This window comes from Myiozetetes cayanensis, unplaced genomic scaffold (assembly GCF_022539395.1).
Source record: "Myiozetetes cayanensis isolate MyiCay16 unplaced genomic scaffold, myiCay2020 scf1, whole genome shotgun sequence".
Taxonomy (NCBI): domain Eukaryota; kingdom Metazoa; phylum Chordata; class Aves; order Passeriformes; family Tyrannidae; genus Myiozetetes; species Myiozetetes cayanensis.
In genome coordinates this window covers 18,542,509-18,570,081 of record NW_026086604.1, presented here as the reverse complement: position 1 = coordinate 18,570,081, position 27,573 = coordinate 18,542,509, and the positions used below count along the sequence as shown (strand labels likewise).

General features: G+C 34.6%; 1 protein-coding gene across 50 annotated transcripts in view; it reads left to right on the top strand.

Annotated features, from left to right (window-relative positions):
* Nucleotides 1–27,573, top strand: part of RIMS2 (regulating synaptic membrane exocytosis 2) — a 442,383-nt gene that overhangs the window by 243,963 nt on the left and 170,847 nt on the right. For 36 of the 50 annotated variants that reach the window (XM_050323983.1, XM_050323785.1, XM_050323840.1 and 33 more), the window contains 6 exons: nt 1,013–1,060; nt 8,716–8,846; nt 10,517–10,688; nt 11,230–11,383; nt 19,106–19,132; nt 26,261–26,329. In XM_050323983.1, the coding sequence (XP_050179940.1) occupies nt 1,013–1,060; nt 8,716–8,846; nt 10,517–10,688; nt 11,230–11,383; nt 19,106–19,132; nt 26,261–26,329 (601 nt within the window). The remainder of the gene's footprint in view (nt 1–1,012; nt 1,061–8,715; nt 8,847–10,516; nt 10,689–11,229; nt 11,384–19,105; nt 19,133–26,260; nt 26,330–27,573) is intronic. The other 14 variants (XM_050324029.1, XM_050323871.1, XM_050324020.1 and 11 more) reach the window with 3 other exon arrangements.

The window sequence follows — 27,573 nt, the reverse complement described above, 5'->3', positions numbered from 1 at the left end:
AAACTGAGCAGGGAGATGAAGGAGATCCAATCTGTCAGATGCCTGTCCATGCTCCTGGTCTCCCACTCACTGACCCTCTGAGGTATCAATGTGTGCTCTGGTTCCTGTTTACACCTCATGCTCTGTACCAACTTGGTGCTACTCCATTATCTGTTGCCCTAAACTAAGGATAGAGAGCAGTTGCTTGGAATTAGTATTTTGGAGTGTTTCATGTACTGATGTAGTCTTAAGGTAGCCACCAGAAGCCACAAGGTCATATGTGGTCTGAATAGTTGCATCACAAAAATAAGAGTTATAAATGTGTCTATGCAGTTTGCTAAATGCTCTAGATGCCATTTCATGCAAGGGTTTTCTGTGTATACCGTATGTCATTTCTGTCAGGATTGCTAGAGAATTGAAATACATAGATTGTACCTTCCCCCATGTAATAATAATAACAGAGAGCACTAACTTTCTTTTAATAGTTCTAAAATTATTTAGGAGGGTTTTTATAAAGATGCCTTTTAAAATTGCAGAGAAGACATAACTTTTTACTTTACTTGCTTTACTTTACAAAGCAACCAAAGCTGTCAATGCATGTACTGTGCTTGTTTCTCTCTGAATATGCATCTACAGTGTTCCTGAAAGATGGGATTAAGCTTAAATTATGTTTCCAACCCCACTTTTAAATCACACTTTGCTGACCTGTTCTTTTTGTTACATGTTATTTCTAAATCTATTGTAAATGTGAGGAGAAATCCTTGCTCCTGGGGAATCAGTGGTAAAATTCCTGCTGACTTCCCTAAGGCAAGAATTTCCAGTACAGGGTTTTGATATGATTTGGTAACAGATTTGCAGATTTAATTTATGCATTGCATTAAAATACTTTGTGTTAGATAAATATGTTGTTGGTGTAAAGCTGTGTTTAAAGTAATAGTTGTGTGTCTTTGTTTTTACTTTTGGTCTTTTAGTTTCCAGCGTGTTGTCCTTTTTGGTTTTGTTTTATTGCTTTTTCTTTAATTTTGCTTACCAGAGCCAAAGCCTTAGTAGAAGAACAACGCCTTTTGTTCCTAGGGTTCAGGTAAAGACTTCGTCTGCCTGACAGAGACTAAAGTTGTGGGGTTTTCTTTTGTTTGTTATGGAAAATGCATAGTAGGAAAACGTTACATTATAGTCCGTTTTCCCATATTTTGAGTGTGTTTCTTTAAATCATATTAACAACTTTCATATCATCTTGTGAGCAGCTTGTAAAATTCTGCATGGGGGTGAAAATATTAAATTAAAATTTAAAGAGACAACTAGTTTTTGTTTGCTTTCTGCCCAACATTAAACTCATACAGGTTTCAATAGTGATGGTGGCTATGCATCCCACATATACAATCTGTGTGCTGTTTAAGCAATAAATACTTTTGTGCTTGAGGTCATTATATAAAGATGAATGTCTCTTTAAATCATTCATTACTTAACACATACATTTTGCATTTTCCACATAATAGTAGCGCCTTGAGTAGAAGATGGGCAAAAAATTTGTACCTTGTTTAAAGAAACAAATTTCTTGTATATGAAACTTTGTTTTTGCATTTTAAAGTACATCAAAATATCCAAAACCTTACTTGAATAAAAAATTAATTCTCCCATTGTGCTACTGAATTTATTTAGGTTCGATATTCTGTTTGGGTACAAGTTGTTTGCCTTTTTTCATTAGGAAGCTCCTAAGGTACTATAGATTAATGCAAAAGTAGGTTTTACTAATATGTTACAATGCTTATCTTGCTTTGCTGCATGTTTTTTTGTAAATAGAATACTATTTGCTTTTCTTACAAAATATCTTTATGGAGATGTTAATCTTTTGTGTGGGAGATGTATAAATGTTCCTCTGGTTTGATCAATTGCTCAGGGAAAGATGTAAAGAATGATATAAATGATCAGAATGAGATGACCAAATTTCATATTGAAATGGAAAAGAGATCATACATATATATATCTATAGAGGGATTGTAAATAAGAATCTAAATAAGATATCAAATATGAATCATATTTGGTAAAGTCTGTGTTTTTTCACAAAAGTAATCCTCACAACTGCTTAAATATAAATTCAAAATAAAAAAATCTAAGGGGAAAAAAAGAGATTAAAAAAGTAATGTATTGATAGTATTATTTAAGGTTAATATATTATTATATGCTATTGCCATAAATTCACTTTGTATAAAAATTAAAAATATCCTCTAGCATGATTAAGAAAGATTCTGCTCATGATAGTGAAATCAGAGGGGTGCAATCATAAGTTGTTAAGTAGTTCATAGAGGTAAATGACATAAGTAGTCTTTTAATATTTATTTTCTTTTTAGATATGTGCTAAATAAATTAAGAAATTATATGACAGTTGGTTGTTCAATTTAAAAAGGAAACACCTGCCTGAAACCTGCATGTTCATGAAATACTGTAATGTAGAAATAACATGTAGTGGTTCCTTATTTTAATCATATTATATAAAATAAATACACATAAAAATTGTCTAATATAAAAATGACCTTGTTCAAGTGATTATGGTAGTCATTTGAGAAAATAGAAGAAATGTTATTTTGATATTGTAGATAAGAATTGTCTTTAGCCCCAATTTTTCTTCTACACAATGCCCATGGAGTCCTTGTGGACTTCTCTGATAGTTTTTTTTTTCAGAGCTCAGTAACAGTCAAAGCTAAACATAAGGTTTGTGACAAGAGTTCCTGAAAAACTCAAACTTATGACCTTGGCAGTATCTTTACAACCAGACTGAAACAAAAAGTCATCCCTTTGCTCACTTTTAGTAGGGATGGTAGATAGTCTAAAAAGGATTAATGTAAGATATATTTATCGTGCAGACTGCAAAGAAGAACAGGAATTCTCCAGTGGTCTTTAAACAAGCAGTCCAGCAGCAGTGCAGAATTCTGGTTACTTTTCTTTTTGGCATGACAAATTCACTTACTTGGAGCTCTGAGCTGCTGTTTACAGTTGTCAGGAAGTATACATTTCATTGTGGTCTGTAGTATAGCTGTGTCTGTAGAATTGCTTACAAGAATGAGGATCTCCAAACATTCTGTTTATACCTATTTGTTTCATCGCTCTGAACAGGAGATGCACATCTTTATTCTTGCTTGCATCTTCTTTACTTGATATTCTGAAACTGATCCTTTCTGGCAAAAGTTCCTCTTTCACGCTTCTCTCTGTGTCATTCCATTAGTTTTCTAGCTCTTGTATCACTGGATGATTTCATAGAATCATTATTTTTTTATTGGGAAGAAAAACACTCAAATCCTTTTTTTCCCCTCTCATAAACCCTTCTCATCTTTTACTAATTTCACAGTACTTGGAAAAGTGCGTATTTATTTCCTGAACTTTTAGATTCAGTTTAGCATACCAGCAATTTTCTAACTCGTAAAGTGATGCTTTGTGACATCTTTGCAGGGAACAATCTGTTCTTACATTTGTGTTGTCTATGCAGTATCTCTTGTTTACTTGGTGGAGCCTCTTTTCGAGCCAGAGTTGCCATGAGACCACTGGTTTTTTAATAACTTCAAAAATTTCAGACATTCTTTTTGCTTTAATACAGAACATCATACAAGTTTTTTCCATTTGACAGCATTTTCTTGTACTTTTTTCATCATATCAGATGGCAGCTAAAGCAGATAGCAATAACAGTTTGATTTAGCAACCCTCAGTAGTCAGAATTTGTTAGAGGTATGCTTAACAACATCCAGTGCCTATCTCAGCTATGCTGAAGGCTTTACCACCTGCTGTTTCCACATCTACATAAGCTTAAGTCCAAGAAAATGATTACTACAAGCATTTTAAAAAATAAACTGAGATTTCTTTTTTTTTTTTTTCAACATGTCCTGCTGGTATATCTCATTTCAGAATACTGTGAGAAAGAAATGTAGTATCTCAGTTTCAAAATATTATACTAATAAACCACTATGTAGCTTACATGTAAAATTATAATGAGCAACACAACAAAAATATCTGGCCAGATATCTCAAATTCAGTGATGTTTGAGTAGGCTGTGGTGGTAAAAATCAAGCTGCAGGGCAGACTGTCTAATAAACTGAATTTATGTCCTTAATTTATGTAGCTTATACTAGCTTCAAATAAGTCTGAGGTGCCTTAAGGAGGAGCTTTGACTCATACAGTTAAAGAGAGGAACAAAGTTACCTCAATGCCTGCGTGAGTGATCAACTCAAATAAAAGGCAACTAACCCCATTAATGCTATTTGAAACTTAGGCTACTCCAGAGGGTGAGTTGATTCCCCAGAGGGAGGCATTTTCCAAGGCTACAGAGAACCAACTTTTCCTACTCTGTGATTCTGTGAAAAAGGAATACTATATATACTAGATAACTGCATCCTCACTTCTCAGAATGCAATGCCAGCAGTCAGCTTTTGTGTACTGTTGTGTGTGTAAGAAGCTCATTCCAGAGACACGACATCTGCTGTTTAAATACTGTTTAGACTGAAGAGATTGAACCTGTCTCTCAGAAAAGTGCCTTTATCATCAAGCTATTCCACATCCCTTTCTTCTCTGGAGTGTGAAGTCTCATCTGAAGCTGAGATACTGTTTGGCTGGGAGTATAAGCGTGTGGTGTTATCAAAGCAAGCTTAATTTTAGCATAGCGGGTTCCAGATCTGCTACCCATAATGAGTATTGCTCTTGTATTAGACCACTTTGGGTTAAGAAATAGAAAGTATCATATGAAGCTGGGACCAGACCCTCATCTCAGTTCCCCTAATCATCTGACTGCAGAAGAGGTCTTATTTCCTGCCTTCTATGTGGCAGTTACTACCTGGAAGCCTGTCTCAAGGAGTGCAGCGGGTGCGCTGCTCTGTGAATAACAGACCATCTCACAATTTCAGCATGCATTGAATTTAGATGCCTCTTTGCCTGAATGTAGGTTACAGCAGAAGCTTAGTGAAGCATTAGCTGCATGTCTGGCTAGCAAAGGAGCCTAAGGGAGGAAAGTATATGAGCATGTGCATGACAAATAAGTTTCCAGGATCTCATTGCTAAGTGGGAAGATCTTCAGAAAGCATTCAGGTTGAATCACTTTCTAAGTGAATTTTAGGTACCTATATCCTCAATAATCTAGATAGACAAAGTCCTGTTCAAGAAGTATTTTGACACGTTAGCCTCCAGATTAGCATCAGCTAGCATAATTTTTTCTGTGGTGCATTTTCTGTGTTGTAAGTTTAGCTTTCTCTTTCCTTCATTTAGATCAGGATCACTTTGCTTCAGTTTCTTAGATGTTCTAAGCCTTTAAAAGTCATCATCGTGGCTAGGCTTCGCGAACGAAGATTTGAGAAGGGCTCTACCCATGCTTGCTACAAGCATGATAAGCTTTTAAAAGTATATATGTAAAAAAACTGCTGAATTGAGATTATGTAGATTCTGTGCTGTTGGTCAGCTACTTAAGTCTTTCACTGCTGACCATCACACCTGTACATTCTTGTGGGACTTTCACTCTATGGATTGAATAATTCAATGTTCTTTATTTTTTGGTGTCAGGAATCTTTTCTACAACTCAACAAAGCTATAAACCAACCAAACAAAAAAATCCTTATCAGTTTTTCTGTTATACATGTGTTATCGTGTGTTTATTTCACAACATGAAGCATTTATAGTGTGCTGTCAGATGTGTTAGGATTGTCCTGTATTTATAGATTAGGAATTGAGAAACTATGATCAGAGTCTGAGACAACGAGGTTCTGTCCAAACGTAAGAAACACCTCAAACTCCAATTCCAGTGCTTGGCTTAGCACACAAATCAGGGTCCAGGATTTCATACCAGCCTTCCAGACACCAAAGAACGTGCAATTGTAAATGCCTTTCAAAGTATTTTAAGGGATGCACACTTTGATACACAAGTGCTCTGGGAAAGTGGAAGGGATGGAATTCAGTCCTCTTGGAGTGCACATGGCTGTCATAAATGGCTGTCTTTGTGAATAGAAAGAAGAAGTTCTTCTAGGATAATACCATACCATCCAAATATTGTTATAATGTTTATGCACAGGAGAGTCAGAATTAGATCAGTCATATTCTTAAACTCATCTATCATGTCCAGTATGCTAATCTAACTCCTTGCTTCTCATTTTCCTTTCCAATATCCTGACTTGACTTCCTCTCTGATTTTCCTTCATCCTGGTCTCTCAACATATTTTGTGCCAGTTACAGCATGGCTGGTTCTTTTGTCACCTCATGCCATTTCTCTCTTTCAGTCTATTTTTGCTCCTCTGTCCTTCTCTGATCCCTGACATTAGTGTCTCCATTCTTCCTGTGTCTCACCAAGAAGTATTTTGTGCATTTTAGTTTCTCAGTAATTATTAAGCAGTTTTTGATTTGTCCCTTCTTCCTTCTTCTAACCCTGTGAAAATTCAATCCCGTCCTCCCCCCATGGGGTTCTTTGACCATTCTCTTGCAGTTTCTTCCTTTCTTCTCCTTGCATCCTAGTCAAATGATTGATTGGTTACAAGTGCCTGTAATGTGTATTGGAGTGCAGGAAGTGTGAACAGAGGAGAGAAGAGAGCCTTCTGGTCCTAATTCTGCCTCCTGACCTTTCCTGTAGAAAGCCAAATTAAAGGGAAATTCAGGGAAAATATATCCATTATGTACAAGTTTTTCCATTTTTTTTCTTCAGAACATCAAGAGAAAAGTAGAAGGTATAAGTCAATGTAAATTTTGAGCTCTTGTTCCAAAAAACAGTTTTGAGAACATCTCAAAGAAATGGTGTGAGATGATTTCAGTTTCTGCTTAGTGTAATTCTCTAAATATTTTGACTGAAGTTTTCATGCAAAAATTCAGTCAGAAACAAATATAGTTAAGAAATATTTAGCTTGAATATGAAGACATAATTCTGGTTGTATTTTTGGAACCCACGTCTAGATTATTTCACATCCTTCAGTCACAGTTTGTGATAGTGTCTATATCACAAATATATTGCATTCTACTTAAGCAAGCATAATTTTTCCCAGAAAAGCAAATGAAGATTATCTTTACTGCTATTCCCCTTGGGATGTGGGACTAGCCAAGCCTGTCTTTTGCCTGAGGACTCCCAAGAAAGCCTGCGGGTGGATACTTTTAGTGTCAGAGAACATTTAAGTTGACTTGCACTTCAGAGGTCATTAAAGCTTTGCTTTGGATTTATACTGTTGGTACAAAGCTTTCTGCTTTTGATCTGTAGCTGAGTGGAGTTACCTAGACGTCCAGATAATTCACAGTTTAGAAAAAATGCTGTCAAAGCCCCTTGCTTTTCAGGAATGTAGGAACAGCATCTAAAACTCTCTTAAATCTGACATGTTAAGGATAATTTCTCATACAGGTTTTTGCTCTAGTAGCCACAGAGCCCTTTAACTGTTGGTACCAGAAACCTATAAAGTCTGTAGTAGGGCCAATGACATGATAATAGATGACAGATGTGTGTGTGTGCCCCCCACTTTTTAATATCCATTCAAGCACTTTTGGTTGATGACTACAGGAATTGTAAGATCTGAAGGAGTGGGGATGGAAGAAGTACACTGCTACCAATGATTGAGTTGCATGTCTTACTGTAATCTTACTTAGTGAAGTATTAGGAATGGCAGAAAGCTAAATCACCTTCTTTGTGGGTTAGAAGTCTTGAGAATTACATCAAGACCTTTCTTTAAGTGACTGAAATGCTGAAGATGAGGAGCTATGACGGCAGATGGAAATCCTGTCTCTGAAATTATGTGAGATGGTTTCCACAGCAAGTGCACCTTCCCCTGGTTATGTCTACCTTAGCTATTCTTTCCCTGAAGGTGTATTGCTTGGTTAGATGTGCAGTTGGGCATTATCTTTTTTGATTCCCTGAAGTTCAGGCAGGGTCAGTGCTTTCTTTAAACGTCCTAGTTTGTCCCCTCTCTCAGGCAAAGTCCTCATAAAGAGAGCCCCCTCTGTAAGGTGTATTTAATGACACTGCAGTGCTACCACCATGCAGTGGCTTCCTGGCTATTTGGAAGGCTTTGTTTTGTTCTAACTGCACCATTTCCCCCTTCTTCAGTGACTGCTCTAAAGTACGTATATCCTTTCCTTGACAGATTTATTTGCAGCCATAGAATTCAAACTAAAATAGCTAAATAGCAGCTTCTAATGACTGTAGGGAAAAAGAATAGTAGATCAAGCCTAAGACTGCTTAATAATAATTTCTACAGATGAGATTTTACCATGTTGCTTAGTTGGACTATTAAGAGGGTTGACCTCCCTCTCTTACAATTTCTCTAGGGCTTATATGATGTCAGCATAAATCTATACATCTTGAAAAGCATTTTGTGATATGAAATATTTATGGTGTTATCCCATAGTCTTTTTAGCACAACAGGATGTGAAAAATTAATTCATTCTTTGTGCATACACTCCTCAGAAATATATATGTATATGAATATCATACATTAGTAATGCAAGTAATACAATAGAAGAGAGAATAATCCTAACCAGAGCACCATGTTAAAAAACAGGTAGTGTGAAATAATGCACTTATTGTACAGGGTTTTAAAAAAAGAGTGACTCCAGGTACACACTGAAGCTATTACACTATTAGCTTATTTTTATTCTTTGTTATGAATGCTAAGTAGAACATATTTTCTGTTAAAGTAACCAATATAAATAGATGCTTATGATCAAATTTATTTATGAGGACTAATATACTCCTTCACTGCAGAAATGAATTCACTAATTAATATTTTCTCCTTACAGATAAAACTGTGGTATGACAAGGTTGGTCATCAGTTAATAGTGACAATACTGGGAGCAAAGGATCTTCCTTCCAGGGAAGATGGGAGGCCAAGGAATCCTTATGTTAAAATTTACTTTCTTCCAGACAGAAGGTAGGGTGAATGCAAAGACAAGGAACATTTGAATAAGAGTTAATCTGATGCTGACATGGGATGCACAGCTGAGTTTATTTGCCATACTTACATGGAAAAAACGTGCAATTTGGAGTTCCTGTATTCAACACGCTTTGTAATGGCAAGATGTCTTTGAACACTATCCACAAACTTGCTTTCCCTGGCTATATTGTAAAATACTGAATAGAAAAGGAAAGGTAAATGTATGCCTTTGAATGAGGATCTGTTATTTGCAGAGAATGTTTTTAGTATTTTATAATGCCCTTATTTCCTATGACTGCTATTCCTGTTTAGTGCAAAGAAAATGCAAAGTTCACAGATTTCTGGACTGATGGGTCCAGCAGTTTGGTTTGTCCCACCTTTATACAACAAAGCAGAAACAGATTTGGCATCTGAAACCCACAGGTTTCTTATCACAGTATAAGTGAAAAGTGATAGGGATGAAGGGGACTCAGTTGAGATTGCCCATACATATCTTAAAAACTTCTCCTAAAGCAAAGGTAAGCAAATATTTAGTATAATATAAATGATTTTATTAATTTTTAACAATGTGTATAAAAATATTATTTCTCAGTATTTTGATCCAGCTTCTAAGTAACAGTTCAAAATTATAATAACTGTATTACAGTTGCAAGTATTAAAAAACAGACTGTGTCTGCATTGCTTATTAAAAAATCCTCATAAATTAGTATGGCAGCTGCATTATACAGCAATCAGCAGGTTTAAAGTTAGGCATTGTTATGATAACTTTTGTCAGTATTCTCAGGAGAAGGAGTGTGGGTGTTTTCCAGCGAAATTTGTTTCCATCAGAAAATATTAATTATTTCAAGTAGAAATATTCTGCAAAACACTGCTTTCAACAACACCCTGGAGCCAGAGCCAGGACTGCCATAGTAGGGTAGCCCTGCATGGAGACCTCACCTTGTGGTGGAGATCCACCTTCAGCGTGGGTGGTTCCTTGCAGTGACCAAAGGACTTTGGGAACTGTTGTGCGAACACTATTCCTTCCAGCATTGCTGTAAAAGAACATGTAACTTGTTTTCAGAGCTTCTGGTTTCCCAGCTGTGGAACTGGAGTCTTGAGTCAGGAAACCCTGCCGAGAAGGCCACGCAGTGCCACAAACTCCCTGACCGTTCCTTCGTGTAGGGCAGCTGCTCCTTCCTGTTCTGCAATGGGAGTCAGCTGCTGCAGGACTGGAAGCTTGAGAGAACCAGCTGGCTCATTTCTCTGAAATGCAGTTTTGCTGTGCCTAATGTTGTCAGCATACGTGTCCTACTGTCAGACTGTGCCTTGTGGAAATCCCATTTACAGAAGTACATTTTGCTTTATAGAATGCTGTTTTTTTTAAAAAAAACAACACCAAAACCCAACAAACATATTAAAACATTTCTGGTTTTCAGGGAAATTCTTAAAATTGGAATTGGCACATGAACTCAAAATCACCTAATCTTAGTTTTTAATATGAAATTATGAATTATCCTCAATATATGTACTGAACTTTACAATAAAGGAAAATTCCTGATGTAGATTATAGTACCCATGATCCTACACACTGAAATGCTGATTTAAGATTTCCTATTTTCCATTATACAATTATTGCAATATAATGGTATTTTGAACATATTTAATATTTAACTGGTTTTTTTCAGTGATAAAAATAAAAGAAGAACAAAAACAGTGAAGAAAACACTGGAACCTAAGTGGAATCAGACATTTATTTATTCTCCAGTTCATCGGAGAGAGTTTAGAGAACGAATGTTAGAAATCACTCTTTGGGACCAAGCACGAGTTCGAGAGGAAGAAAGTGAATTTTTAGGAGAGGTATATAAGTATTGGTATTTACTATAGAAATACAGTTGCTCACATACTCATGTATATATGCAGTATTTTTGAAAATGTTACTGACTATGCAAAGCAAAACTGGTTTTATTTCTCTTCTTTCACTTAGTAGTAAACAAATAGTGATCTTGCGCTTATCACAGTACTGATATGAGATTCTTTTTGTGTTTGTTCTATTTTAGTAATAGCATGAACGTGGTTTCTCAATTTCTAGTTGTTCATTAAAATTCATATTAGCCATAGTTGTATTTTATAATTGTGGTATGTTGCTCACCAACTTGATACAAGATACCTGAACGCTGTAAAGGCTGTCATAAGGTAACAAAGGTTTTGTAAAAGATTTTTCTTGCATTTGATGTTGTAAAAGGCACAGGAACTTCTTTCATATTAAATGCAAGATTTTTATATAGCTTCAAAGTCCTTAACAATAAGAGAATAATAGAATAACATTTATGAATACACCGACTTTAAAATATTCTGTCATGTAATGCTTTCCTACTTTTAACCATTCTTTCTTTTTTAGATTCTAATTGAGTTAGAAACAGCATTACTAGATGATGAACCTCACTGGTACAAACTTCAAACGCATGATGTCTCTTCATTGCCACTTCCCCACCCCTCACCATATTTGCCACGCAGACAACTCCACGGCGAGAGCCCCACACGCAGGTTACAAAGTAGGTTGTTGGTTTTACATTGTGTATAGTTAATTTGAATTCATGTGTGAGGAAGTATAATAAATTCTTTCAGATGGAGAACTAACAGAATTTTTATGTTAATTTGTAACTATTATGAATTAGGTGATATGTGATTACTAATGAGAGTGTGACATGCTACAAATGGTAATACTGACCACTGTGCAATACACCAGTTTTTTCTTATGAGACAACTCAGTTCAGATCCTCAGCTTGAGTAAATTATCTTGGTCTTTTGCAATGTGCTCTTTCTATCATGAAGTCCCATCTTCTATACTGTGTTCATTTCATTGTTTAACCTAACGTGAATTTTCAGGACCTCTTTCTTTACCTCATACTTCTTAAAGTAACCTGTATATAACATGATTTGTAGCTAAATTAATATCATGCATTGCTTTGAAGCTATTTTACATTCACAAATGGAATTTCTTTTAAAATTCTATTTTGTAGATTTTGTTATACTCGATCCACAGTACTTTGAAGGTATCAGTAGATATTTTGAAAATAGAGTATATACAACATGCTATTTAAGATAGATATGAAAGAATAAGACAGTTAAGGGTAAAAATCTGTTACTTTAGTATTTCATTGTTACAGTAGTTTGACTGTTCAGTACTGTCAGTGATTTAAAACTGTTCTTCACTGAATTGACTTTATAAAATGCCAGTTGACAGTTATATAAAAAAACCCCAAGAAACCAAATCAACCAACCAACCAAAAAAAGACCCCCAAAACAGCAAACCAGAACAAAAAAACATGGCACCACCATCAAAAAAAAAACCAAACTCAAAATACCAAACACAAAACTCACCCCCCCAAAAGAAAAACCAACCATAGAAGAACCTTAACTAACCAAAACCAGTTCCTAAGAATTATTTGGGATTTCTTTGAGTCATTGTATGTGAGTGTGTGTGAACGTTTCACACAAACTCACAGAAACGTGTGTGTAGTCACTCAAACAAGGTTGGATATTTCATATATTCTATGTGGGGTCTTCATTAAATAATCCATTATATCTAAGCATTTCAAGCAGTTGATCTGTTTTGCTTCTGTGCACTAGATGGTAAGAAGGCTTAAAATGCTCCATATCATAATATTCTGAGATAGACACATTAGCAGAGACTTACACTGCATGGCCTTGAAGTTGTAAGATTATATTTGTCCACAAAAGGAGGAAAGAAGTGATAGTTAAAAGGTAAGGAACTCTCCTGCAATTCAGTTCTCTTCAGTCTTCTTGCACACCATGACTGTATTTTAAGTAAAGTTTTTAAGCCTTTTTACATGGTTTCTGCTATCTTTTAAGTCATTTTAGGAAGTTAAACTTTCCATGTAAAATGATTTTTACAGACCAACTGGACGTTTCTGTTTGTATGTGAAGTTAGTGAAACTCTGTTTTTCAGGAAATATTCAGTCCTGCAAACAAAGGTATGATTTGTCTATCATACTTCCTGTGTGGGCAATAAATAACTACCATCAAGAATGAATAAAACAGTAACTGCTTTATTTTTGAACATATTTTAGTACTTCTTGACTAAAGATCTGTTCAATGATACTGACTCAAAATTGGAAAGTCAGTCAGTTTTTTTTGAAAATGTAATACTGATACATACTAATGCTAATAAATACTAATACTAATAAATACTAATACTAATAATGTGCACAATTGAACAATCTTATATACCTGCCTGGAAATGTAGATGAAAGGAATTAACAAAACTTCTGGTTTGGTGAAACACTTAAGGTTTGGTATAGATGTCCTCCTTTTCAATGAAGATGATTTAGCCTGACTGTTTCGACAGCACTAATTTAACAACCTGGGGTTCTAAAAACTTCAACCAAATAAACAATTTCAGATGTTCACTGTGATTGCTGGGGAATTCTTATACTCCTACACTAAATTATGCTATTCCCATTTGAGACTGAGATGCCATTAAGGATTTTCTCTAGTGGTCTAGGAATACATTCATCTCTTGAATCCTTGTGTGTCATAATTTTCAGTTTAAACAGGTAGTTTTAAATGTACAGAACAAGGTCTTCTAGAATTAAAATCTCTTTTTTTGGGGACTGGAAAGGCACACAATTGGAAACGTAGCATCTGATACTTCTTGGTGTTCAAAGAGATGGTGGAACATCCTACTGGAGAGATCCAGTACTCAATTGGACAAGGTTCTAAGCAATGTAATGTAAGTTAGCCAAGCCTGAACCAGGCATTGCACCAGATGGCCTCCAAAAAGCTCTAAATGTCATCACCAGGGGACTGGTGAAGGGCAGACAGCAGATCTTATTGTTTGCCTTCACCATGTAAAATATTTATACTAGATTAATAACCCATGGAAGTCTGCTTTTTAAATTTTTCTTTGGGGGGGGGGGTTGGTTTTCAAAAGAATGTTAAGTTAAACAATATATTAGTTCCTCATGTCTGTAGATGTTTTTGTAGCTTTAAATAATACTCCTGTATATGATGAAACAGCAAATGTTATCCAGTGGTACATTATGACAATGCGAAAAAAATTTCCAGAATGAAGTCAAGGCTTGTCTAGCAAGTTTGTTTATGTTTTTCAAAGCACATCTTAGAAAACATACTGGGCTGTTAATACAGTAGGCTGATTTCAGTTTCTGGAGCCACAAAATCCGAGCAGTTCAGTCCTCCTATCTTTTGTTAATTCTGTGATGCTTCTATGTGTAGAATTAGTGAGTACAATATGAAGTACTTTTTTGAATGCCCCCCCAAATTGTTAGTGTAAGAAATGATGAGAGAGATTTTGAATTACAAGGTTGTTTGTTGTTTGTATAGATGCACATCTACACATCTAAGCTTTCTTATCTTCATGATTGCCAAGTAGAGATAAACACATATTTGAAGACAATACTTAAATGTTATTCTCTAAAGGTAGTTTAAAAGGACCACCTACACTTACCACTTAGTTCTATTCTCTTTTTAATATCACTGAATTGCAGTGTTTCTGAAGAACAGACTGTCAGCTCTGAAGAGTGAAGTCCTATTTACAGATTACCAGTAGCAAAGTGCAAGCTTCCCACAGAGCCCCATATGCCATTTTTTTAGGAGCCAGCTTCCAGAGACAGTAGCTTAGTTTCTACATATATTTATCTCTCAATATCTTTGAGTGGGCAGTGTGTTGTAGAGACTGATAGTCAGCTGTCCACCTTCTCTTGCTCAGTCCTCTGATCCATACGTTCCATTAACTTCCTGCTGATGAAGGATCATTACCATACTTTTTCCTTTGTGTTTTTTGAGACATCTACTTAGAAACTGGAAACAATATAGAACACAGGGTTGCGGTTTTCCAGGTCTTTCTGCTAATTATATTTCAGATTTTCATAAACTGATGATGTTTATCCAATGAGTATATTTTAAACTTTTTCTTATATGAAATGTGCTGAACTTTTGAACTGAATTTTTAAAATTACTTCATTTTCTCTAACATTTACCGTAAAAGCAGATATACACTAAGAATTCTGGACAACATTAAACAGAATTACTAACAAAGCAAAGTTCTTTTTGTATTGCCTCTGGAAAAAATTTGTAAACAGCAAATCAAAAATAATTTTAAAGAATATTTAGGAATTCCCATTGTTATTGTGTTACTTTTCCATCTTATGTTAGGTAAGAATCTTAGTACAGATTACATGGAAAATTGAATGTGGTTTCAAAGTTGTGTTCATAGTTGTTCGGATCACTGGGATGGAAGTTATTTTTAGTATTTTTAGAATTTCTGTTTCTATATTTCTATAGAACTGATACAGAAATAAAACAGGATTATAACACGGGCTTACAAATCAGAAATTGCTTCCCCTCAAGGTAGCCCAGAATATAAAGATATACATCAAATTGTATCTAAGACATTTTTATTCAGTCTTTTACAACTATGTCCATGTAATGTGAGCATTTTTGCAGTATGAGCTGGTATTGTTGAGTTGATCAAGGGTACAGGTTTATTAACTCTGAATTTTTTTTTGAAGCAGATTTTCTTTTACTCCAGAATTTCTTTAAGAAATTTTCCAATTAGGTTTGAAAGTAACTGCTGCTAGTTTTCTAAGTCAGATTTTGCAGGTTAAAACCCAAGCTGTCTGAATTATTGATCTGCAGACCACAGCAAGTGTGTGTGCAGTGCAGGTAACAGCTAAAAGCACCAAGAGAAGAAATGTGCATCTAGCAGTAAACCCTGACATTTTCAGATCTCTTGTTACAGCATAGGTATGTGTAGCCGTTGAAGGAGAGCTTTTAATTGCCATGAGAAGGCACAATATGGTTTGAAAAAGAAAAGGGAAGTTTTATATTTTGAGCATTCTCAGTAAGGGAAAAGTAATAAAACTATAGGAGATAAACTGCTGCAAACAAGATCTAAGAAATTTTAGAAATGACAGCTTTTGGAAATGAACATATAGAAATCCAAAATGGTGGATCAAATTTCAAGAACTGAACAACAGCAAAATCAATCAGAATTAAAATTATGTAAATAAACAGACTGTGGAGTAACTTTATTTTAAAGAGAATTTGACTTTCATAACTTTTAGAATTAAATTCATCAATGGCTTCATTCTCCGAGTTTCATGATTCTTCAGGCACATAAAAAAATCTAGAGGAAGAGAAATTACAGTACTGAGTATTTAATCTCAGGGGAAAAAAATAATTATATTATGTTCTACAAAAAATATGCATATGGTTTGCAAAAGAACTGTATACAACATTTATTTTCCAAATTTTATTTATTTTTTTCAGATGGGAATAAAAAGAAATCTATGATGCATAACCAAAGTGTTTTAAATCACATGGAAAATTTTGTCATCTTCTTTCAGCTTTGTACATTTTCCCCAGTCAGATTGCAGTTTCTGAGGCAATGCTGAGACTTTAACATGATAAAAATTATTACATCTAACTAGAAAAAAGCAAACTGATGGACTGAATTCACAAATAAATAACCTCATAGCTTATTAATTTTTGAAAAACATTTTTAGATTGACCTGTCATTGCTAATGCTGAGGGGTTTTTTAATGTTCTGTGGCTGTACCACCAAATCAAAGAGGAGCTGAATGTTATAACTTAATTCAAGCCCTCTCTTGCATTATTTAAATGGTGAAATTGCCAAGTCTATGTTATAGAACATCAAGATATATACTTATAGTACCAAGATCATGGAAGTTTAATATTTAATTACAAATGTATCTAAAACATTATCCTGTGAAACTTGAGACCATATGAAATGATGCCCAATATTCTGCACTGAAAGCTACTGACTTCCTTGGAGCTGTGTGGAGTCTCATTTTACTGCAGAATTGTGATTTTGCTGTCTCAGCAATTTCCTTTTAGATTGTTGTATGGTAAGTCAGTAGGATAATTTTCAATGTCACTGAACCTTACTTGAGAAAATTATAATAATGCTGTTTACTGTAGGTAAGTGAATTGTACTTAATGGAAACATGCATCAGTGTCTTTTTGCAAATTATAATATGGAGCATTTTATGGTCGGTGGCACAGACTATGAATGATTAATTTATTATAAGACTTTTACCCTAGAGAGCAAGAATAACACTTATTTTTCTCTTTCATGCTTCTTCCTTAAATTTTCTCTTTCTTTTATGGAGCACAAGCCTTGGGCATGTTGTCTTTTTTTGCATGCATTGATATTTTGTTAACAGAATATGGATATATATACACCAGTATTGTATTTATTTATTTATTATATTTATTGTACATCTATGGTTTATTAAATACTTTAATTAAAAGGTATTTAACATGATACAGGGGTGTCTAAAAAGGCCTTAAACAGTGACAAATTTTTCTTTTTCTAATAAAAGAAAGTCAAGGTATTAATTTATTAAGTTGCAATTAAACTACAAAAATCCTTAAAAAGCTATTTTGAAGAAGTTTAAGAATATTTGATTATTTCAAAATTGCTCTGATTGCTTGATAGCATCTGTTATTAAACTACTCTTTTGTCACGTAATGATGACAGGAAAATGATGTTCTTTCAACAAAGAACTCAGTGCATGAAGTAACCTTGCTAGGCAGTCAATAAATAGCAAGTTAGATGACCTAGTTTCCTTTTTCAGGCTAAAAATAAAGTGTATATTTTTTTATTATTCAATCATAATAAGCTATTATATAAAAATCCTATAGCTTTAATGAAGTTTTCAAATGGTTTTAACATTATTTTGACTTTTTTCTTTCTGTGCTGTAACCATATAGAAACAAACGTGGCTTCCTTGGTCCTCAATCCCATCAAAAACTCAGTATTTTTGTGCTCTTCCAAAAGCTCTACCTTTACAGAGCTTTCGAGCAGTTAAATTCAGAAAGTCCATAATTTAATAATTATGTAAATAATTTCTAGACTGTGTTACTTGATTTTTTTAGTGAGTGAGTGTGGCACACTTGAACCTTTGGTGACTTCCTGATGTTGTTGGGCTAAACTAGGAAAATTCTCTAAACTCCATTCTTCATCATTTTGTAGCCAAATAAGAGTCAGTTTTTAATTAAATTTACAACCAGGAGAGATTAGTACCAAGGGATACAAATATTAGAGAAGTTACGAGATAAAGATCACATCTTAAATGTAAATGGTGCTGTAAAAAACCCCCTATCATTTGCTTTGAACTTATATTGCCTAATGGAATTCTGGATCTGGGGCATAAAATTTTATTACATTTGTCAAGAAACAAATTCGAAAATACAGAGTTAGAAATTATAAGTAGTAGATGATTTAGTGATATGATCCACATATTAAAATAGTTAGCACCTAGATGTCAGAGAAAATGTGACTTGCCAGAAGGTACTTAGTCATCCAGTGAATCCTTTAACAGCACCAGCTGGAAAGAAATTGAAATTTTCCTTTTTCCTCGAACACTGTCATGTCTTATCATCCGAGGTGCATTATTTACTCACGGACTGTCACTCTTTTCTATTTAAGATGGTGTCTGTGAGCTGTTCAACTATAAGGAATAAAAATATTCATAATGTCTTGCTAATGACAAGATGCTATTAATGTCTGCAAATGCAATGTAGCAAGTCATGTTTCCATAATTGTTCAGATATTCAAATACTAATATTTTGTCCAGTTTAGAAATACTGGTATGATTGTATGTAAAGCTAAAATACATAAACAGTCAGACTTAAGAAACGGAAACAATAAATCAGATGGTGCAAGTATTTTATCATTGAGATCACATCAGGACTCCTGAATTCACTGGTAACAACAGTACGTAGATAAGGTTTTTACGTATGCACATATTTACCAAATCAAGACCTAGCAGGAGAGAAGAGATTGACTTGAACAGCACTTCTGAGTCTGTTAAATTTAAAGTAGGATTAATAAATGCGTCTTGGGAAAGTTCTTTAAGTGTAGCAGCTCATATTGTAGGCCTAGGTGAATTTTGCCCTTAAAAAGGTAAATGCTCAGAGTCAAAATGTGCAGCTGTATTTCAGAATTGTAACTTACTGAAATAGCTCTACTAGTCCTCTGTGACTACTGAGTACAAGTGGTGATCCAGAAGTGATTGACATTTTTGTGGTTTAATTTCTCTTGGATGCTTGAGTTTTATTATTTTGAAGGAATGTGGCCTAAATATCAAAATTTTCAGCATCTGGCAGCAATTATAATTAAGTTTAAGGTTCTAATCATCCCTGTTACATGTACTGATTCATGTATTTTTCCCTGACACTACTTCATTTCAATATTTGTTTTCCAGATAAAGGCTTATATTCATATAACTCAGGTAAATTTTCAGCATGCCAGAAATGCTTATTGCTTCCATATGCGTGCAAAATATAATTTTATTGGTGTGCTTTTGCTACCTTTTGTGCTCATGCTAAATTGCTTAAAAGTTCCTTGGCTTTTCTTGTCTGCTTTTCAGTAATAGGTCTTTTGTTGGCTTTCTTTCTCTATTCTTAACATTTCAGTATTGATATTGGAGCACTATTGTAACACCATACTTGCTTTGCTTCCCTTTATTTTAGGTACAGCTATGGTAGGAAAACTGTAGTGAGCTTTATTAGCTATATTAGGAAAATGCTATTTTGCTTAAGCTACATTAAAAGGAACACTGTTATATTACAGCTGCTTGAGAATTAGTGTAAGTATTTTTAGAATGCAGACATGGGGTAAGTTAAGAACTGGCAAAATCAGTCTTTACACTGATATGAATTTCTATAATTTAATAGTGCTTTAAATTCCCCATTACAAATCCAACTGAGAAGTTTGCCTTAATTAAATATAGGTAAATTAATAATGTGCAGTTTTCACAAAACTTAATTTTCACAAACTTAAATTTTGTAGTGCATTTCATGTGGGACTTTTTGCAGTTCTGGAAGTTTTAATTATTGGAATCTCCTTGTGAATTGGTTCAACTAATTATCTTTTAGTTATGTTTAAAAAATGAAACACACGTTGTTATGAAAATAGATTCATATTATGGTGGAAAGAAACAAAAACCCCATAGCGTAGTGCTTTCTTGAGAATAGTACTAACAAAATCTGGTTTCCATTACATCTAATGTCAATCGCTCCTATTTCTTCTATTTCATTCTCTCCTGAAATTATCCCACATTCTTCTTATTTTTTTACAATATCTTCACATGGGAAGAGACCAAGTTTGCTGTGGCATCTGTGCACATGTGGATTAGAACTTGTGCACATGTGGATTAGAAACAAATTTTAGCTCGATATTGTTTCTTTTTAATTAAGTTCTAATTTGTATCTCTCTCTTCTATCCAGTAACCATTTTCAAAGATCTGCAGAAACTTGGTAGGATTTGGTATTTATACTCTGTCAATGTAGATGAAATTGGTAAAAAAGTCCAAAACCCACTGTTATATACAGGAGGATAAGTGACATATTCACGTGGAGACAGCAGGACTGCATTAGAAATTATCTCACACTAAGAACCCTCAGGCACAGGCTGGATGAATATCAGACAGCAAATTCTTAAGACAGTTGTGAGACTGATTTTGGGATTGCTTATATGTCAGCTTTGTACACAGAACAATTACAGGCAATGCTAAGGGACTTTAAGTGGTTGTGAAGGCCTTCTGTAAGCTTCAGGGAAGGAACTATAAGCATGCTTCACTACCCTTTTTTCTCTCAAGAAGTCTATAAAACCTTGGAAAAAAGCTTCCTGCACTGTAAGGGACAGGATCCCCAGCTTGGGAGCTTGGTCTGCTTTCTTCTTTTTAGTTTTGGGTTTTTTTCCTCCACAAGAAAAATTAGAGAATTCCTGAGCCATAAATCTGGCACTTGCTTCTGTATTTAAGCTGAGTAACCTTAATTTTATTTCTTATTCTATCTCCTGTCCTAGCCCATTCTATATTAGTTGGTTGTATGGATTTTTGTAGAGTTTTGAACCTTATGCATTGGTCTTCTCTTGAGGTCTATAACAGAAATATCATTGGGAAATATATGAAGTACAAAAGGTATTATATCTTGCATTATTACCTCTGTATACTAACAGTAGAGTGAAGCAAAACTCTGTGCCAACTTTAGTTGTCATGTAGAAGGCAGTATTTTGGAACCCTCCACAGATTTTGGTTGCTTTGCAAGAAAATATTTGTTTGCATATTGTTTCATTCATCTGGAAGAGCTCCAGCTATTTAGAATCTTGTTATGGATATAAACGTGATTCTGATGAATTAGAATAGAATATTTCCATTGGCAGGGTCCTACAATGATCATCTAGTTCAACTGCCTGACCACTCCATGCTGACCATATGTTAAGGCATGCCATTAAATGCATTGTTCAAATTCCTATTAAACACTGACAGGCTTGGGAAATTCAAAGAATATTCTCTAAATATTTTTTCAATTATTCCCATATTATTCTTATTCAGAAGTGGTTAATGCTTTCATGGCCACCAACACTGCAGCCCATGAAAAGTTAACAAAAAAATAAAAGGGGTTAATTCATAAAATTGAAAGAAACACCTTGTTGTTTTCTTTATATTATTGCTAGCCACGAAGATGAAAAATAGAAATGTTTTCATACTAAGAAACTACTGTATTATAAATCCTTTCTCTGCCTAATAGAAAGTAAAAATGTAAATAGGAAAATAGTAAAAACTGAAACAGAAGTACTTGCTAAATGGAAATTGAAAATAGTGGTCCTAATGGGTTTTAGGTGGTGGGGTTTTCCCCCAGTCCTGCAATGGAAGCTACAGTGAAAGTGCTGTAAACTTCCAGTCCCACTGTGTTCGTGTTATTGCAGAGTTGTGCTGGGGGGGATGGTGGCATGAGCAGCTTTGTAGGGAAGGAGTAGGTAGATGTGAAAGGGCAGGAGGATCCTTAGTGTTGTCAAGGTCTGATGAGTCGGTTTTCCATTGTCCCTGGAAAAATTTTGTGGATAGTTAAGGCTATTAAACCCAAACCTCCTAAAGTGAATAGGAATATATCTTTTGATGTCACTGGGTCTAGGGTTATGCTGAATTAAGGCATTTTTATGAGGGTTACAGTAGCTAATCATAGAGCATGGGGTCTATTTTGCCTTCAGTCCATAACTGTAATAACTGTTAATCCTGGTGGAAGGAGTTCAGAAGTCCATATTTACCATCTGTTGCCACCCAGCTATCAGACAAAAGGGTAATAATACCTCTAATACAGTTTCATTAATAAGCTAAATACCAGTAGAATGGCAGTGAGACCTGATTAATACCATTTCTCATGTTTAAAATCCATCAAAGAAAAAGTTAATTATATGCAGACCATTGGCATCCATGCATTTGTTTGATGCATCCAGTGTCCTGAGTGTTACATGCTTAAGCTTTTTACTGAACTTTGACTTTATGTTTGAATGGATTTAAATACCCTATTTTGTAATATATATGTCAAACAATTTAAGATATACACTAAAATACTAAATAAGTGTTTGATTCTCTATATTAATTTGGATTAATTTGTGAGAGGCTTCATTGTCACATTTCCCAGATAAAATATGAATTGCTCTTTCTCATTTTTATGATCAGTGATTCAAATTGCTTAGATAATAAAGTACTATTTTGAAAAGACGTGGCTAAGGTGGGACTGATGCCCAGATCTTCAAATTTACATTGTCAATATGTTAAAAAGAAAATTACCTTCTAAAATTAATATACAGCAGATGAAATTACTTTTGGAAAAGTTAGAAGAAATATTAAACTAAGCTGCCAGCACTTATATTGGCATTTCAAATCCTTGGTTCAGTAAAAGATTCTGACCTCTGCCCTTTCTAGTTTGTTCCATTTCTGAAGTTAATGGAAGATGTTTTAAATAAATATAATCTGATTCCTTTGCAGAAGTTATATATTCCAGGCAGTAGTTCTTGACATTACATGTTTAATTGACATGCTTTCCTTCCTCTGTCCTTTCTGAAAACATCAGTTTCCAATGATAAAACCAAGTAATTGATTCTGCTTTGAATTTCCTCTGACTTCTTTACCATCATTTAAATTTACATTTGTAAAATAAATGGGAAATATTACTTAAACATGATTATTATTTTTCAGTGGGTTTATCTGTTAGTAGTTAGAGTTGGGTAAAGTAGCTTGGGGAGATAGATGATCTGATCAAGCTTCATAAATCATCTTAGAAATAAAGTTTTCATATTTAAGTAATGTCAGCTATTACTAGAGTGTCTCCTCTTTGCAGTTAAAAATACGATTTGGGAAAGCTCTGAAATTTGATTCTTCCCTTGTTTTTATTCTTTCTCTGGTCCCATCCTTTGGGCACATCTCAATCCTGGGCTGTTCACTTTCCCCATGCCCCAGCTCTTCCCTGAAGCTTGGATGGGAATAAAGATAGAAGTCTGTACTTCAAAAGAGAAAAGAGTCTCTAGATCCTGGAAGATTATTTAGAGCTGAGTATTAGGAGATTCTGGAGCAGATGGATCTCACTTGGGGAGACAGAGAGAGAGAGAGAAAGAAAGCCCTGTCTCTTATGCCCATGGTCTGTCGAAGCTTCTTAATCTCTCTTTTCTGCCAGATGTATCCTGTGACTACAACAACATAATTTTAGCTACACAGCTGGGAAGTCTATAGCCCACTGTGACAACAGCTGACTATTTTCATCCTCAAAGATGCACATCTTTCCTCCAGAATACAGAATATTCTAAAAATATGTTTAAACAGATGTACTTAGCTGTAAATACAAACATAAATGAAAAGCAAACTCAGTTGTAATTAATTAGATTCATTCATAAGAATGAATTAGATGATGAGTAAATGATATCCATTGAAATCATAGTTGATTCAGCTTTTTACATCTTTCGTGATACAAACCTTTCCAAGCATCCATGTGATGAGCATCAGCAAACTGTTCAGTTTCCCTCAGCTTCAGGTTCCACAATCTTCTCTCTGATGGAGACTGAGTGATGTTGCTGGCATCTCTGCACAGCAGCCACAGATCTGCTACCAGAGCCATGTCGGGGTTTCCAGAGGACAAAATCACACTGCTTAGCACTCATTTTGGGGACTTCTACCTTTCAGACCCCAGCCAAATCCCAGCCAGCCAGTAGGGATCTTTTGCTTAGTGTTTGGTCACAAATATTGTCCTTCTTTAATGATCTGGTTTTGAATCAGTGGCTAAGGAAAATGGAGACTAATCCTGCTTGCTCACTGGCATGTATATCAGCACACAAGTAAAAGGCTTTGCTGAAAACGGCAGCAGGAACAGCATCACAGGTGGAGTGGTTGCTTTCTTAGGGAAGAAAGAAAGATTTTTATTGGGCCTCTGTAATACTCTGATTAAGAAAATTATAAGAGGAGGTCAAAATCTTTTCCTTTACTCCTGCCCTCATCTTCTAGGTTTTCTTGAGGGCTAATGGTCATCACTTTCTTGTTATTTTTTTACAGAAAGACTTTACTTTCTGTTATTTCTTAAAGACACCTGTCCCCCACCCATTGTAGCATGACTATTAATAAATGTTTTTAATAAATTGATCTGATAATTCTACCATATGAGAATTGCATGACTTTCCCTGTAGTTATATTAATTTCCTGTGAGGAAAGCACCAACCTTTACTGCAATTGTATAATCACAATTAACATTTCTGTACTGAAATTGCATAATGTATTGGCAGATGAGATTGTTTTCTAAGAATTAGCACATATCACACTTATACCATTTTTTAGTTGAATAATTTTTAAGCTGAGAAATTTTTCCCCAAAGAAAGAGTCTGCAGTCTAGTTTATAAATTCATACACCCACATCTTAATTGCTGAAATCACTTCTGACTTCTCATAAGGGGCACAGAGGAACTAGAAAATATACAAACAAATACAGCAGGAACAATCACAAATATGGAATTGTTTGCATATGCAAAGGAACAAAACAATGTTTTTTCAACTCAAAAAAACCCCAAACAAGATGGTTATAGAAGAATACATAATGCTGATTCAAGTTTTCAGAATACAAAGGCTTGGAGGGCATTGTCTGAAATAATCTAATAGAAATAAAATATTGGAAAGTTGATTTCACACAATGCATAATTGAACTGCAGAATTCATTGACATAGCATATTACAAGGGCCAAGAGAATACTGTGAATTGAAATTCTATGAATTTGTGGAGAATGAGTTGATTACTTACTTATGGTAAAAAGCTTAGGAGAAGTCTCAGTTGCCAGGATGCCTGCCTGCTGAAATCTAGAAGGGTGTAACATAGAAATGTTTTTTTCATACAGATCTTGTAAGGACACTCTTTCTACTAAAGAAGGACCTTTCACTATCCCCTGATGGGTAGACAAATATTAGACAGTCTGACAAACAACAGCAGTTCTCCTAATTAAAATAATTTCTAACATTTCATTAAAATGAAAACTTTATTTTTGTCAAAATTCCTCTTAGCGCTTGTTCTTCCAGTTTTCTATTGGGAAAAGGAGAGTACAGACCCTTCTGTGCCACTCACCCAGATAGAGCATTGGTACTGCTTTGTCCTGGGTTTCTTCAGGTTTATTCCCAGTTTTTGCTTGTATTTATGTGTGTGTTTCAGAATAAATTGTGCTGTGTCAGGTATAAAAAAAAATCTTGCACATGGTTGAAATTGTGTTGACAATTAAAGTTTCTACCTTCTAGTCTAACCTTCTAGTTACCTATTTTTAGATGGCCAGAAAATTAGAATGGACACACCATTTTGGTGAAGAACAGGGTTTTTCACATTTTAAACAAGTAAATGAATAATTAGAATTAGAATTCACATGCCAGTGCTTAACTCTGATCTCAGCAATCAAATGCTGTTTAAAAGATGCCACAGAAGACTGAAGTAAAATGAAGGTAAACACAAACTGATGTATATACTCACCCTACATTTTGGCTCTGGTTGTGTTTGTGGAATCTACTTTCTCCAGCTAAGCTCTAGCTATTTTGGCAGGTGTATTCTTACAGAGCATTTAATAGTTTGCTTGTTTCTCATGGCACACTGTATGTGTGAAGCTACCTGTTTTCCTGATAATACGTTGCTAAGACCTCAAAGAAAATCCTACCTCCATTTAATATTATTGCTATTAATAATTTTTCTGTCATTCAGAGACTTTGGGGAGGGATGGTGCCATTATATGAGAACTTGAAAGATGAACAGTGTGAATCCAGTTTCTGTATGGAATTAATACATATAGATATGAAGTACATGAAAATATTTCATAAAAGCAATGTTGTGAAGATGTATTTCAGCATTTTATTTTATATTACATTAAAGATTTAGCTGAAAATAGTTGGTACAAACTAATACATTAGCAATAATATAACATGAATAATTAACCTTATATGCTGATATTAATGCTTCATTGTCTAGGATGAAATCTGTACATTTATTTATGTGTTATTGTCTGAGGAAAGTTTTAACGTGCAGGAAGACAAATGATACATTTCTTTTTTTTTTTTCCCCCAGGATCCAAAAGAATCAGCGACAGTGAAGTCTCTGATTATGATTGTGATGATGGAATTGGTGTTGTTTCAGGTATTGTCTAAACTTACATGTCTATGTTCAGTAGAAATATAACTTATCCACAATTTATTATGAATTTTATGTTTTTCTGGTGAATAATAAGTGGGACCTAAACATATACTTTTTCAAGAGACAAAAATAAGTATTATGAGTAATGCATATTAGCCTCAAAAATTACTTATAGAGGGGGAAAAATTCAGTGTGAATTTCCTTGTTGCTTTTATAAAATGATAAAAATAGCATAAAAGTAGTGTTTTTATTAAATGCCTAGAAATGTTCATTTGATTAATAGTCACTAAGTCTTTCAGATTGCCTGTCCTCCCAAAAATAAGGGCTCCCATATTGCTGTTGGTGAGTTGAACTAGAAATGTATCAACTTAACTTTGGAGCATAATAATAAAGGTAATGGAAAAAGGGGGATTGGTGAATGTATTTCTAGAGTGCCTACTGTGGCATCATTTTGAAGCTGATATCTTTTCCTTGTCCTGGAAAAAGGTATTGAGTTTTGCAGAAGTTTTGCCAGGTGCTTGAACATCAGAGAGATTCTTATGAAACATCTAGATTTACAATTTTATGATTTGATAAACTCATATTTTGACAACTTGTAAAATTATGGTCTTTACAGTTCAGTGAATAAGTCTACTTCCCTTCCCTGAGTTTGTGATATACCTTTAGGATCTTTTAGCTTTTGAATTTTTGCTGTCAATTCTTTACCTTAGTTGCATTTTAATTCAGCCTGTCTGTGTGGTAGGAAAGTTTGATATCTTTTGGTTTTGAAATACTAATTTATTACCTTTCTTTTTTTGTGCTACTGTCTCTATGTTTGCAAGTCTTTTGGTTTATCCTTGTCTTATCATCCACTCTCATATCATCCCTCTCTCGTTTAAGGGTTCCCTATTCATTTGCAGACTCATCACAATCTTGGTTTAAATATGTACCTTCTTTGCATGAAGCCATTTGTCTGTTTTTCTTTCTTATTTACCCCAGTTCTTTCATTTTGTATTTTCAGGTCTTATTTAACATGACACTTCACTTTGCTCTTTTTCTGTCTACCATATAAATAGTGTATTACATGAAATATGTTTGCTAACATCTGTTAAGTACTCTCAGTGATCCTTTCTGTAAAATTAATGTGTATTCCAAGTATCATACCCGTGAACTAAACTCTAGAAACCTTAAGGAAGAACAGGAATTCTGTTTTGGCTCCTCTTTAATTTACTTTTATTCATAATGGTAAACTAGATGTCCCTTAAGGT